Source organism: Mixophyes fleayi, chromosome 4 (genome assembly GCF_038048845.1).
Source record: "Mixophyes fleayi isolate aMixFle1 chromosome 4, aMixFle1.hap1, whole genome shotgun sequence".
In the NCBI taxonomy this organism is placed as follows: domain Eukaryota; kingdom Metazoa; phylum Chordata; class Amphibia; order Anura; family Limnodynastidae; genus Mixophyes; species Mixophyes fleayi.
Genome location: NC_134405.1, coordinates 29,938,205 through 29,953,699, shown reverse-complemented (window position 1 = coordinate 29,953,699; position 15,495 = coordinate 29,938,205). Strand labels below are relative to the sequence as shown.

The 15,495-nt window shown below is 39.7% G+C and overlaps 1 protein-coding gene across 1 annotated transcript in view; it reads left to right on the top strand.

Moving 5' to 3' along the window:
- Window positions 1–13,800: 13,800 nt before the first annotated feature.
- The window catches only part of LOC142151161 (mucin-17-like), a 37,237-nt gene continuing 35,542 nt past the window's right edge, over window positions 13,801–15,495 (top strand). The window contains exon 1 of the mRNA XM_075206520.1: window positions 13,801–14,666. Coding sequence (XP_075062621.1) covers window positions 13,823–14,666 — 844 coding nt within the window. The 5' untranslated portion in view covers window positions 13,801–13,822. The remainder of the gene's footprint in view (window positions 14,667–15,495) is intronic.

Genomic DNA, 15,495 nt, shown 5'->3' with positions numbered 1-15,495 from the left:
ATTGGGTATGGGCAATAGGACCCCAATATACTGTACCTCACTGGCACACAGTCTTCTAGTTATCCACAAACTAACAAGACCCACACCAGCACACACAGGGTTAACTCTTCACACCTCCAGACTGTTACACAAATGTAATTACAAGCACACACATCTTGTTAATCAAATGTTTCAACAAAACACACACTGGCATTCCAAGGGTTAACCTGGTCGAGCAATCTCTCTTTTAAACAGGCAATGGATTCTTTAGAGTATCAAGGATGCAACTTATTAAATTATAGATTTAATATACAAAAAGTACAGGGCATTCAGATAACAAAAATAATGAATAACAATTAATAAATTTGACATAACAAGCAAAAACATTTTAAAATAAAAAGGATTAGATTCAGATTTGCACTTAGATGAATTGCATTCTGCCCAAGGGGAATTGGCTAAGAAGATGAACAGCTTATCAATGTAACTTGATTTCCCCAAAAGTCTGACAGTTTTTTCCTTCAGAACACAGATTTTTAAGCAAACTCAAATGGGACGGCATTCACAGGGGGCAGTGTGAATGCTAATGTGTGGGCGGAAATGTCCCCTGGGTGTCACCTCAGGTTTGTTTAAACTATTCCTAAGCTTTGACCGGTCTTAGCTTTCCTCAGATACCTCCCAGAGACCTAACTTTCCCTTCAATAAACCGATCATAACTTCCCGCACATTTAAATACCAAATATGATGAGATTAAACCAATATCCAATCTCATACTGAAATACCTGTTCCTATGGCTGTTCCCTGTGTAGTTGGTATCTATGTTTCAAGACCCTTGTGTGGTTTTTGCCCCTCAGTACGGAGTAGCATCCAGATTTCCCAAAATATGAACGATGTAGACATTTTCCTTTGAAACCCATATTTCCATAAATCTTTATAGGCAGTCTTCAAACGCTATCTTTGTCTACAAGGATCTCACCTAGGCATATGGTTCTCCAATTTACACCCAGGAGTTAGTTTGTGTTTATACTACCTATTGTAAGAAAGTCAATTAGCTAGGGAAATAAATGATCAAATACAATGGATGTCTGTGATCTGCATATCTTAAGTTGGTCTCTGCACAAAGGGTTTGCCTAACTCAATTACCTCCTCCTGGGCTCATTTGGTCACACATTTATCTGAGTTGAAGATCAGGTTGATTTAGGTATTCATGCAAAGATTTATTTGGGTCCTGACATTCAATATTCTATTTCAGCATATCAGATTTATGCTCTCATCCTGACAATGTGCAAATAAACAAACCATAAACAAAAAGCCTTTCCTGTCCAGTACTAACTGAACATTCCCTAATGGTCCTTTTTCAAGTCTGAGACCTTGTGTCCCAGACTCAAATGCCAAACAAAGGTTATTTTCTCACCCTTTGCAGGTTCTCTCAGGAGGCAGCCGGTCTCTTCTTCAGGTCTGAGAGACAGAGTGATCTGGGCTGCATTCTTTTACCGCCCCAACACAGACTCCACACAGGTGCAACTCTTAATTAGTCTGTTGTAACATACTTTGGGAAGCTTTCCCCCACATTGCAAAACAATCTCCCTGCTGTTAGCGTATACAAGGCAGAAGACCTGGGACAAATATCTCTGTGATTGTGACAATGGATGGAGAATAATGTACGCTTTAATTGGGTTACCCTCTTTAAGCACACTCTTGAGTCAGTGATGTTGTGGGTTATCCCTCTGAAACCCCACTGCTTCACTTGTGCCCAGTGTCTGTCCTAATATAATGATTAATCTTGCAATTTTAGTCAAGACAGTCTTTGTGAGACAGACCACGAAAAATTAGACAACAAGTTCCATTTTGCTGCTGAGTTCTTTTCAGTACACAAATAATTTGTCTCATCTACCATACCATTGTTTCATTACTCTGTCCAGGTAACTCCCCACAGATCTGCTATATCATTTATTATAGCTACCCTTATACTGCAGCATTTGTCTTTCAGGTCAAAAATATTTTAGCACAAGAAAGCAAAAAAGGTGAAACAGGGTCTGTTGGAAAATAGAACAAGTTGTATCTATGGGGAGCCTCTTTGCTTAATTCTTTACCTTGCTATGGGCCCCAAAGGTACTCCACCAACATCTCTTTTTAGAGTTCTGTATGTGAGCTCCCGTCTCGCCTACTTTTGGTTGTCAAAAACATCATGCCGCAGCAATGGCATTAATTAACAGCACAGAGTTTACTTTTTATGATTACTGATCATACAATTAATTTTCCATGCATCTGTCACATTAAATATACAATATGAAAAATTGTGAAAGTTCTAAGTAAAGTATAATTGATGATTTTAAAATGTAACCTTTATATCCTTAGTATTGGAAGCGTCACAGAACAGTTGGCAGTCTGAACACTTGTCCCGGTATATTACAAAGCACGCCATTCTCACATGGCCACAGAAAGAACAACAAGACTATATTAAAAGCAGGGAAGGGACAGTCAATGTTAAGATTTTGGACGCAAGAAATGCTGCCTCCAGCAGAGAGGAGCAAACAAGATCCAGCGTAAAGGAATCTATAGAAATGTATGAAGGAACTGGATCTTTGAAAATCCAACCAAGTAAGTGCCTATTAAGTTATTTCTATATCTCTACCCTAAGCTAAAATTAGAGCACTGGGTAGAGTTTGGTAAGTTAATTTAAAATAGCAATACACAATAACACTTTATATGAACCTCTATACTCACTTTTCAACAGATGTCACATTAAAAAATATTGTTTTCTAATTACCTTGTGCCTTATATTAGTGGAAACCTGAGTTTTTTAACAGCATGTGCTGTATACCAGTGGTGTGCTTTGTTGTATTCAAACTGTATAGTAATCAATACTCACTCTCTAGCAGCTCCCTTATTTAATTCCTCCCTACAGCACAACTCTCCAGACTGCGGATTTATCACTATATGACCTGTTTTTATCTCTTCTCTCCCATGTGCACAACTCACTATGTAAAAATGAGTTTACTAAAAATCTGACAAGTTCGCCTTAACCTTTTGAACCACACCCAATATTAAATATCATTTAAAGAGATCAACATTTGGAAACTAATTTCTTGAAGAAAAAAAAATCCCTCCTTTCAGAAAATTTAGGGTGTCTCAGCTTCCAGAACACCCCCTCCTCTGCTGGTTACCTTAAGCCATGAATCTTTCTACACCAAATGCTGATAATTTTTCCCTGCAACATCACACTGGGTGCATTATGTGACATTCATAGGTCTACAATCAATCACAATGGAAGTACATGTATAGATCCCTATTCAGTGCTTTAAATGGACTTAACCCATCAGTGGCAAAAGCTACAGAGAGATCTAAATCTCAGGTCATGTAGCAAGCAGGTTTCAGTGGGACAGAACATCCCATTTGATACACAGTCTAAGCCTTTTGAAAAGGGTTTGGCCACTTTAATAAACATTTATACACTTCAGTTATACACTTCAATGCAGGGCTGGACTGGGACTAAAAATCAGCCCTGGCATTTGAAGCATACAGGCCCACCTCTGTTGGTGATGCTGCGCAGTGACGACGGCGCAAAGGGCGTGGCCACATTATGTTGGAGGTGTGGTCGACATGGGGCATTGATATATACATTATAATAAAACATTACATTTATCAGGCCCTCCCCACCCACATCACGCCACCCCCACCCCAGAAACACATTACAACACCCTAGTCCACTGTACTTATCTACACTTCTGACATCCATAAGGATGGGAACTTCCTGTAGAGTGAGCAGGGACATCAAAATAATAGTATTCACATTTAATAAATAAACATATTTCCCTCCCTGCAAACAGCACCTTCATCACCACCATACTGTGCCCCTTAATGATCGCACTGCACCCTCCATGCTACTTTTACCCCCTTCATCACATTCTGCCATGCTGCTTTTGCCCTTCTTCATCCTCCTGTGCCTTTTATCTCCCCTCTTTCTCCATCATCCAGTCCCTTTTACCCCCCCCCCCTTTCTTCATTTCCCTGGGGATTTTCTCCCTGTATTCCCCTGTGGCTTTTTTACCTTTGTTCCCCTGTGGCTTTTCTCCCTGTATTTCCCCTGTAGCTTTTCTCCCTTTATTCCCCTGTGGCTTTTCTCCCTGTATTCCCCTGTGGCTTTTCTCCCTGTTTTCCCCTGTGGCTGTTCTCCCTTTATTCTCCTGTGGCTTTTCTCCCTGTATTCCCCTGTGGCTTTTCTCCTTTTATTCCCCTGTGGCTTTTCTCCCTGTATTCCCCTGTGGCTTTTCTCCTTTTATTCCCCTGTGGCTTTTCTCCCTTTATTCCCCTGTGGCTTTTCTCCCTTTATTCTCCTGTGGCTTTTCTCCCTGTATTCCCCTGTGGCTTTTCTCCCTTTATTCCCCTGTGGCTTTTCTCCCTGTATTCCCCTGTGGCTTTTCTCCTTTTATTCCCCTGTGGCTTTTCTCCCTGTATTCCCCTGTGGCTTTTCTCCCTGTATTCCCCTGTGGCTTTTCTCCCTGTATTCCCCTGTGGCTTTTCTCCCTTTATTCCCCTGTGGCTTTTCTCCCTGTATTCCCCTGTGGCTTTTCTCCCTGTATTCCCCTGTGGCTTTTCTCCCTGTATTCCCCTGTGGCTTTTCTCCCTTTATTCCCGTGTGCCTCTCTTCACTTCTACTCTCTTTTACTCACCTATGTATTTCTTCTCTTTTCTGTCTTCTCTCCTTTCTTCTTTCTTCCGGGCGCCGCTCCTCACTGAATGACGGGCGTGACATGATGACGTCACACCCGACATTCAGTACAAACAAAGGAGGGGGGGGGGGTAGACGCTGGTGCCGCTATCATGTATTTGTATACTCACATGATCGCGGCGCCGGAGCCACTCGCCCCCCCCCTCCTTTGCTAATAGAAAAAGACTTAAAAAAAAACAAATTTGAGTAAGGGGCTGGGTGGGGGGCTGCGGCGCCGCGATCATGTGAGTATACAAATACTCACATGATCGCTGTGCAGGGTACCGGACCGGCCCACACAGCCATCGGCCCTTCTGGCAAATGCCAGAAGTGACAGATGGCCAGTCCAGCCCTGCTTCAATGTATGAATACAGTTGCTCAGAACAGGAGGGTGTACATACAGTGCCCACTGTTTGATACTGTGCCCAACTGCTGTCCCAAGACTGTCAATCACAGCTCTGTTCTGTAGCCATTTGATATTGAAAGCAGAAAAAACAGATCAAACTATCTTATAATTTACAGCGACTTCTGTTTTATTCTGCTCTTTAATTATTTGAATGTATATGTATATAGATAAAAAAGAGCGGGATAGAGAAAAGGAGTACCAATGTTGCATAAATGTTTAAATTTCACTTTTTGTTTATTAAATACCATATTGCTCCAGTTTAATATCACCTTCCTAAATTACACAAAGCACCACAAAAACCAGCAGGACATCCAATATTTTCAGAAATGGATTGGCTAATGTCCAATTGCTATTTTTTTGGATTCTTCTACTTATTATCATTATTATTATTATTATTGTAGATTTGTAAGGTGCAATAGTGCTCCACAGTAGGGAAAACAGGACATACAAGGCAGACAAAATGAATGCAGACATGAAAACAAAGGGTAGAGGACCCTGCTCATTGGAGCGTTTACATTCTAAGTGGAAGAGAGCACAGTTGACAGAAGAGGAGCGAGTGGGGCTTAGAGTAGAGATTCGGACAGCTGTGAGGGTGTATTAGTGTGAACAGAGTTATCAGGGAGAAGGTAAGCTTTAAAAAAGAGATGGGTTTCTAGAGAATGAAAATGTCACTCCAAATGCTTGCTGAATCCAGCTTCATGTGTGTGCTGTCAGAAGCCAAATTACTGGGAAGACCAGTAAGGATGGTATTGCAATAGTCAAAGTGGGAGATGATGAGTGCGTGAATTAAAGTTTTAGCAGTGTTTTGTGTGAGATATATATGTATTCTGAAAATATTTTTTTAGATTTATGTAACAAGTTGTAGATATAGATTGGCTATGAGGAGCAAGGGATAGTTCTGAATCAAGGATCACACTTAGGCAGCGAGCTTTTGGAGTAAGATTTATTGTAATGTTGTCAACAGAAACAGAAATGTCAGGTAAGTAACTGCTATTGGCTGGTGGGAAAATTATTCGCTCTGTTTTTGAAAGAATACATTTGTGTTTGCAAGATGACATCCAAGATGAGATTATTATTATTTTTATTATCATAGATTTGTAAGGCGCTACAGTGCTCCGCAGCGCCATACAGTAGGGAAAACAGGACATACATTAAACAGGGACATACAAGATAGACAAAATAAAAGTAAACAAAGGGTATTGACAACCATTATAGAGCTTGCATTCTAAGTGGAAGAGGACACAGCTGAAACAAGAGGAGCAAAAGTTGTGAGGGTGCATTAGTGTGCATAGTATTATCGGGGATAAGGTAAGATCTAAAATTGAGATGGATTTTCAGAGAGCATCTAAAATTTTAAGACTGGAAGACTGGAATCCCTTTACAAAGGACCTTTCCCCTCCCTTCCTCGTCCTCCTTCTTACCTTCACCTTCCTTATATGTTTAACTTTGTTTGGTTTATTGTTTTCATATGTTTAATGTTTAACTAACTAGGGCATTTAATCATATATATGTTAGACTTTCTAAAATTGGCTGACTTAAGATTGGAAACTAGAACTTGCTCTTTGCCAGAATTAATGAGAATTTTTTTTTCTAATAAACCCTCCATACATTCATACTGCATGTCAATGTGTTTGATTGTCCTTTATCCATACATTTGTGTTCTTTGAAAATGTACTCAATAAAAAGTTATTGCAAAACAAAATAAAAAATTTGAAGGCTGTGGGCTTGATTGGGAGTGGCAGGGAATTCCATAAGTGGGGAGCAACGCAGGAGAAGTCTTGTAGGCAGGAGTGAGAGGTGGTTGCCAGAGACAAGATAAGGTGCAGGTCACAAGTAGATCTAAGAGGTGGGGGGAGAGTATTTTCATATGAGATTTGAGATGTATGCAGGAATAGTGTTGTTGAGGGCTTTGTAGGTAAAGGTGAGAGAGAAAGGTCCTTATTTACAGTGTCATATCTCCAGTCTGAAATCTCATATTTGTGATACCACCCATGCTAAATTTGATCAATTGTATAAAGTGGGGTTCAGAGTATGTTTTTTTTTAAAACTTTAGCCGTCCGGGGCCTGATTCATTAAGGTTCTTAAATGAAGAGGATTCTCATTTCAGTCTCCTGGACAAAACCATGTTACAATGGAAGGGGTGCAAATAAGTGTTCTGTTTTACACATAAGTTAACTACTGACTGTTTTTTCATGTAACACACAAATATCAACTTTAAATTTCAGTGTACAAATAAGCTATCAAATATTTGTGTGTTACATGAAAAAACAGTCAGTATTTAACTTATGTGTAAAACAGAACACTTATTTGCACCCCTTCCATTGTAACATGGTTTTGTCCAGGAGACTGAAATGAGTATCCTCTTCATTTGAGATCCTTAATGAATCAGGCCCCCAGTCCCTCTGTAAGCCTATTTCTCTATGAGGAGGAGTAGACTCAGTCCATACGTTCCTCTTTACTGACGAGAGTATGACAGAAGGGAATTTATTTTTAAAGCTGTCATGTTTATTATAAGATAAAATTATTATTTTTTTGGTATATATTATTTTCTTCCGACACTTGGAACATCTATAGCCATCAGATTCGGTCCTGGGGTTAAATGTATCAATCTGTGCATTCTGATAAGCAAAGAGAGCCCTGTATACTTAACGTGGGGTGTGAAAATATAATTGCCACTGAGAACTAAGTGTTTTGCTAAATAATCAAAATATCCTGAGTAATGATAAATTGACCCAAGGAAGAGACAAAATTAGTATGAACTAATATTAATTTTCCTGTGCTCTATAGAGCTTGTGAAGTGCTGTTATGATCATTCAAATAATATAATAGAGATAACACAGGAGCTCATCAATTGATGTTATATTGACTAAGTTAAATAGATACAGAGGAGTCTGTACGTTTCCGTATATTGCGGTGAATATCTGCTCGTTTATTATAGTCAAGCTGATAAATACAGATAAATCAGCTCGCTTCCGTATATTACAGTAAATATCTGCTCGTCTCTGTGTTAGACTATAACTCTGGCATATAAGAAAGGGCTATTGCCAATTTCATATTTCGTGCACTTTTAATGATTACAGGTCGGCAAGGTGTAATATGTAGTACAAGTTAACCCGTGCATGATACTCATGCATTCTAGCCAAATCAAGCTAATTAAGGTGTTAAAAAGGTTCTTGTCATGCATTTGGTCCTAGCCCAGGCCTCCTCAGGGGAAGAGCGTTACTTCCCAATGCAAGCGCCCTTTTTTAACGTGGTTTTGTCCACATGTCACCACCTCATCATTTTTCTCCATCACCTTATCCTTCATCTTCATCGCCAGATCCTTCATCAAGTTACTTAAGGTGTTAAAAACTCCCCACTGTCACCCCCGGCAACCACCAACAACTCCCAACTGTCACTTCTCCTTCGAAATATATATAGGTCAGTGTATAACTCTGCCCAGCAGGTGGCGCTGCAGCTTGTTGGTTTTTTTTTCACACACGCCACTAGGCATTTATAAAGTAGATGGTAATGAATAGCACAAATGCACTGATCAAATAAAGCAAAGGTATGCTATTATCTTCAGGGCACTCTGCATATTAAATTATCATTCTTGCACATAGAAATGGATTATTCCATATTCTTATGCTTCATCCATTTGTGTTAATCGCATATCGGCAATACGTAATATGCAATACGGTAATGGTGAAAAAATGCTGGTGACCTGTAGCAGAGATATGCTATTATTTCCAGGACACTCTGTATATTTGATGCATGTGCTTAGCAAACATGGAAAGATCGAAAATTAGATGCCATACTGTGGTATGTTTTAGAAAGTTGATTCAGAGCCGGGCAGACATTACTCTTCTATATGTAATAATATCTTGGATATACGACTTGAAAATAAATCCCAAGGCCTGGCACAAATAGTTACAGAACCCCCGTTATATTGTGAAAAACGCGCGTGAACTGCAGCTCATGGTGGTATCAGTAACTCACCGGGGTCAGATTGTAACAAGGATTGTCCTTATTAATATTCAAAAAACATTCTTGATGTGATCTTGAATTAGTATCTTAAATAAATCATGAATAGATAAGCATGCCATTATTCTGATTTTGACTCAGAAAGAACAGTTCAAGTTGTAATCACTGTTCATAGTCGGCAAAAGTTTACAGTGAATCCTGTTACAATAATTTTCGCTGAAAAAGTAACCCAGCCGGATTGTTCAGACGGGAAGTGTTAAATCGAATATATGAGCTCTTAATTCAATTGCTTAATATAGAACCGGAAAACGACAAACAGTCTCCGAGTAACCATAGATGAATTGCTACATGGTATTTTATTATCAGACCAAGTAGTATAATGTCCACGATACGTAGTGGTCTAAGTTCTAAACAGTCTTGTAGTATTAACTATTCTCGCAATTCTGAAGTTATTCCATCGGGTAATTTGAATATATAACAGGGAAGAGAATCCCTGCTCAGGATAAACCCTCAGCGAGTCAAATGTCCCAACGTACGTTTCACAAACGGGAAGTACTAGGCCAGCTGGGATTGATGGCACTATTGCAGGAAAATTCTACATTGTGGGGTTCCCCTGCCATAATGACAACCAACCCCAGACTGATCAGCATGTGGCTGGATTCCCTAAGGAGATGGAGTCTGGAAAAAAAAAGCACTAGGGCTCGTCCCATAATCCTGTGTGGTTAATGTGGAGTAATAAAAGATATTTAATGATAAAAACATAATTTTAGCCCAGGTGCACTGCAAGTCCCAGCAAGCCCAGGCTGCCAATAACAGTTTGGGCATGCTGGTGCTTGCAGTATTAAAAGCACCAGCATACCCAAGGCTGTCAGGGCATGCTGGCAATTAGGGAACCACAAGTCTAAGCATTCTCTGTCACCCAAGGCCCATTTGGACCTGTAGAACACCAAAACAAAATGTAAATAAGACTTACAAAACTGTTTTAAAAACTAATTTTATTTTAAATACATTTTAAAGAAAGACTATAGTAATCATCAACATCCAGGTTCTTCATCTGTAATCAATGTTTGTCCATAAAATAAAATTATATCCTGGGATCTTGCAGCTTGAAACCCCCAAAAAAACCCATGCCCATAAAGTAAAAAATAAAAAAACACATCCCCCATCCTGCAACCTTTAAAAACACAAATAATTCAGAGGACCTTTGCTTGGCAAAATAAGGCATTTCGACCACCGCAAACTAGCTCTTCGCATGAAATACGAGAATGAGAGAATTACAGCCACTAGGGGGTAAATGTATGAACATGTGGGTTCTTCAACACCCGCGCGTTCAGCATGTTTGGCGATTAAATTTCAAGGAAGTTTCCCTTTACAATGCAGCAGCGCTTGAAATTTAGTCGCCGAACATGCTGAACACGCGGGTGTTGAAGAACCCGCATGTTCATACATTTACCCCTAGGTCTATTTATAACATGGGGATTTCCAAAGAACTAATTCCTGAAAACTCAGACTTTTTGGTGTTGATCAAGTCTTTCTTTTCTACACTGCAAGAACTCCAGTTGCCCCAAACCATGACTTTTTAAACCTGTGCCACACGATAATATAAAGTTTCTGTTTCCATCTACTTATTTACAGATCTTTGCTTGTCCACAGTGGATTGGGGTTTCACATAAATATGAGACTAAAGTTTGGCTTTGGTTTTTCAGTAGAACTCAAACTAACTAGCAAACAGGAGGTAGAGTTACTGTGTTGGATAATGAGAAACTGGGCACACTTCACACGATCTTGGTGAGGGTGTATACATCAATTTTGAGAAAGATAGAAGTCAATAGAGGTACACACAGTTTTAAATATTGGATTATATTTATTTAATAAAATGTATTCACTGTTTCTTATACTGTTAAATTTCACTTCCAGAAACACAAATTAGGTAAAAAATGTTGGTCATCCATGTAGGCTTGTACACAACAGTTTTGACAAAAGTTACATAGTCTTCAGCACTAAGCCCATCTAGAACCTATAGGTAGTACCTTTTAGAATTCTTCCTTGTGAGGTTAGCTTTTGGACCACATATTTAGGGCCTTTGAGGAAAAGGGGAGTGTTCAATAGATTTTGTGCCTCAAAGAAATCAGTGTAAAGTACTAGTAGCCATATTTGTCAAAGCTCTTACAATCAGAATGTGCACACATTAGACACATATATATTGTTCAATTACATGTGTGGGCATTCAGGTGACATGATATTATCATTATCTTACTCAAACAGGTATTGAATCATTCATAACAACAGAAGATTCAGGAGATACAAAAACAATACAAAAAATGGCAACTGAATTGTTAACAACAGCGGAAGGCTCTGCAGACATAGAGACAACACCACCAACACTTACTGTAGTAATAACAACAGAAAAAGGCTCTGGAGACACAGAGACAACAACCTACAAGGTAGCTGAAATAAAAACAACAGCAGATGGTTCTGGAGATGGCGAGACAGCACAAAACACAGTAACTGAAGTGTACACAACACCAGACGGCTCTGATTACAGTTATTCATCTCTCCAACCTCTTACTGAAATATACACAACACCAGAGGGCTCTGAAGACAAAGAAACAACACAACAAACTTTAACTGAAATTTTAACAACAGCACACGTCTCTGGAGATATAGAGACAACACCAAAAACACTTACTGAAGTAATCACAACAGAAGAAGGCTCTGGAGACATAGAGACAACAACCTACAAAGTAACTGAAATAATAACAAGAGCAGATGGTTCTGGAGATGGCGAGACAGCACAAAACACAGTGACTGAAGTGTACACAACACCAGACAGCTCTGATTACAGTTATTCATCTCCCCAACCTCTTACTGAAATATACACAACACCAGAGGGTTCTGGAGGCATGGAAACAACACAACAAACTTTAACTGAAATATTAACACCAACAGAAGGCTCTGGAGACATAGAGACAACAATCTACAAGGTAACTGAAATAAAAACAACAGCAGATGGTTCTGGAGATGGTGAGACAGCACAAAACACAGTAACTGAAGTGTACACAACACCAGACGGCTCTGATTACAGTTATTCATCTCCCCAACCTCTTACTAAAATATACACAAAACCAGAGGGCTCTGGAGGCATGGAAACAACACAACAAACTTTAACTGAAATATTAACACCAACAGAAGGCTCTGGAGACATAGAGACAACAATCTACAAGGTAACTGAAATAAAAACAACAGCAGATGGTTCTGGAGATGGTGAGACAGCACAAAACACAGTAACTGAAGTGTACACAACACCAGACGGCTCTGATTACAGTTATTCATCTCCCCAACCTCTTACTAAAATATACACAAAACCAGAGGGCTCTGGAGGCATGGAAACAACACAACAAACTTTAACTGAAATATTAACAACAGCAGCCGGCCCTGGAAACATAGAGACAACAACAAACACACTTACTGAAGTAATCACAAGAGAAGAAGGCTCTGGAGACATAGAGACAACAACCTACAAGGTAACTGAAATAATAACAACAGCTGATGGTTCTGGAGATGGTGAGACAGCACAAAACACAGTACCTGAAGTGTACACAACACCAGACAGCTCTGATTTCAGTTATTCGTCTCCCCAACCTCTTACTGAAATATACACAACACCAGAGGGCTCTGGAGACACAGAAAAAACACAACAAACTTTAACTGAAATTTTAACAACAGCAGCCGGCCCTGGAAACATAGAGACAACAACAAACACACTTACTGAAGTAATCACAAGAGAAGAAGGCTCTGGAGACATAGAGACAACAACCTACAAGGTAACTGAAATAATAACAACAGCTGATGGTTCTGGAGATGGCGAAACAGCACAAGACACAGTATCTGAAGTGTACACAACACCAGACAGCTCTGATTACAGTTCATCATCTCCCCAACCTCTTACTGAAATATACACAACACCGGAGGGCTCTGGAGACATGGAAACATCACAACAAACTTTAACTGAAATTTTAACAACAGCAGACGGCTCTGGAGACATAGAGACAACAACAACCTACAAGGTAACTGAAATGAAAACAACAGCAGATGGTTCTGGAGATGGCGAGACAGCACAATACACAGTAACTGAAGTGTACACAACACCAGACGGCTCTGATTACAGTTCATCATCTCCCCAACCTCTTACTGAAATATACACAACACCGGAGGGCTCTGGAGACATGGAAACATCACAACAAACTTTAACTGAAATATTAACACCAACAGAAGGCTCTGGAGACATAGAGACAACAACCTACAAGGTAACTGAAATAATAACAACAACTGATGGTTCTGGAGATGGCGAGACTGCACAATACACAGTAACTGAAGTGTACACAACACCAGACGGCTCTGATTACAGTTATTCATCTCCCCAACCTCTTACTGAATTATACACAACATCAGAGGGCTCTGGAGACACAGAAAAAACACAACAAACTTTAACTGAAATTTTAACAACAGCAGCCGGCCCTGGAGACATAGAGACAACAACAAACACACTTACTGAAGTAATCACAACAGAAGAAGGCTCTGGAGACATAGAGACAACAACCTACAAGGTAACTGAAACAATAACAACAGCTGATGGTTCTGGAGATGGCGAAACAGCACAAGACACAGTATCTGAAGTGTACACAACACCAGACAGCTCTGATTACAGTTCATCATCTCCCCAACCTCTTACTGAAATATACACAACACCGGAGGGCTCTGGAGACATGGAAACATCACAACAAACTATAACTGAAATACTAACCACAACAGAAGGCTCTGGAGACATAGAGACAACAATCTACAAGGTAACTGAAATAATAACAACAACTGATGGTTCTGGAGATGGCGAGACTGCACAATACACAGTAACTAAAGTGTACACAACACCAGACGGCTCTGATTACAGTTATTCATCTCCCCAACCTCTTACTGAAATATACACAACACGAGAGGGTTCTGGAGACATAGAAACAACACAACAAACTTTAACTGAAATGTTAACAACAGCAGACGGCTCTGGAGACATAGAGACAACACCAAAAACACTTACTGAAGTAATCACAACAGAAGAAGGCTCTGGAGACATAGAGACAACAACCTTCAAGGTATCTGAAATAATAACACCAGCAGATGGTTCTGGAGATGGCAAATTCACAGAAATACATACTGGGACACCAGAAGAATCTGGAGGAATAAAAACAACAAATATTGATAAAGTTATTTATACAACTCATGACTTATCAACATTATATGTCACTACAGCTGAAGGATCAGAAGAATCTGGCACAGCACTAAGTATATTCACAGAGTCTTCTACTAAATTGCATTCAACAGAACAAAAATCAGGAGAGATTGCTACATCATCAATCATTGTTACTAAGACATATGCAGTCACACTAGTGCCAACAGTGAAAGCAACTGAGGGAGTTGAAGAAACATACTCAACAGCTCAATTATTTCCGTCTACTGGACCTTCAACCTCATCCCCACCAACCACTAACTCTCCATCTACCATCCGTGTATCCACTGCAACAACAACTACCACAACTACTGGAAGCCCAAATGGTGGTAAGTACAAGATCTATACAGCATTATACAGTATCAGTATACAGTACATCACTCTTTTACAATATGAAACACAGGCGTAGAATTATAATATGACTTTTAAAAAAAATTTATATGTTGCATTTAATAGCTTGGATGCATTTTTATCTTATACAACTGTATCATAATACACTATAAAGAAACCAATGATAACCATTACCTGAATGCAAAGGGAAGTTTGAGGCAAAATGTATACCTGAAGCACTAATTTAAAAATAATTAGTTAAGCAATTCATTTAAATACACTCTATCAACCTTAAACTAGAGATGCTCAGGCTCGGTTCCCTGAGAACCGAACACACCCGAACTTAGCATATCCGAGTACCGAGGTGAGCTGGGTCGGTACTTTCGTGCTTTTTCAGAATTGGAAACGAGGCAATGCGTTATTGTTATGTTGTCGGATCTCTATAAGTACCACCCTCCAAGGCAATCTAGCGCCATTTCACAGAGGGAAACAGAAGGGGTAGCACAGTCTGCAGAGCAGTTGGGCAGCAATATAGATAGAATAGAAAAAGGTGGGGGTAGCTGTGTTCAACAAAGTCTACAGTGACATACAAAAGAGCTCCATTGCTTCTTTCCTAATTGTCATTGCTGAAATACAAATCCTAGGGCTGGCAGGCTTGGTGTAATTCTGCAGTCACATTCTACTCTATAGGTAACACACAAAGAGGAGAGCCCCATTGCTCCATTGCTAATTGTTATTGCTGAAATAGAATTAATAGGGCAGGCTTAGTCTTCAAATCTGCAGTCCGATAATGTACAGTGTTATATAGGTAACACACAAAGAGAAGAG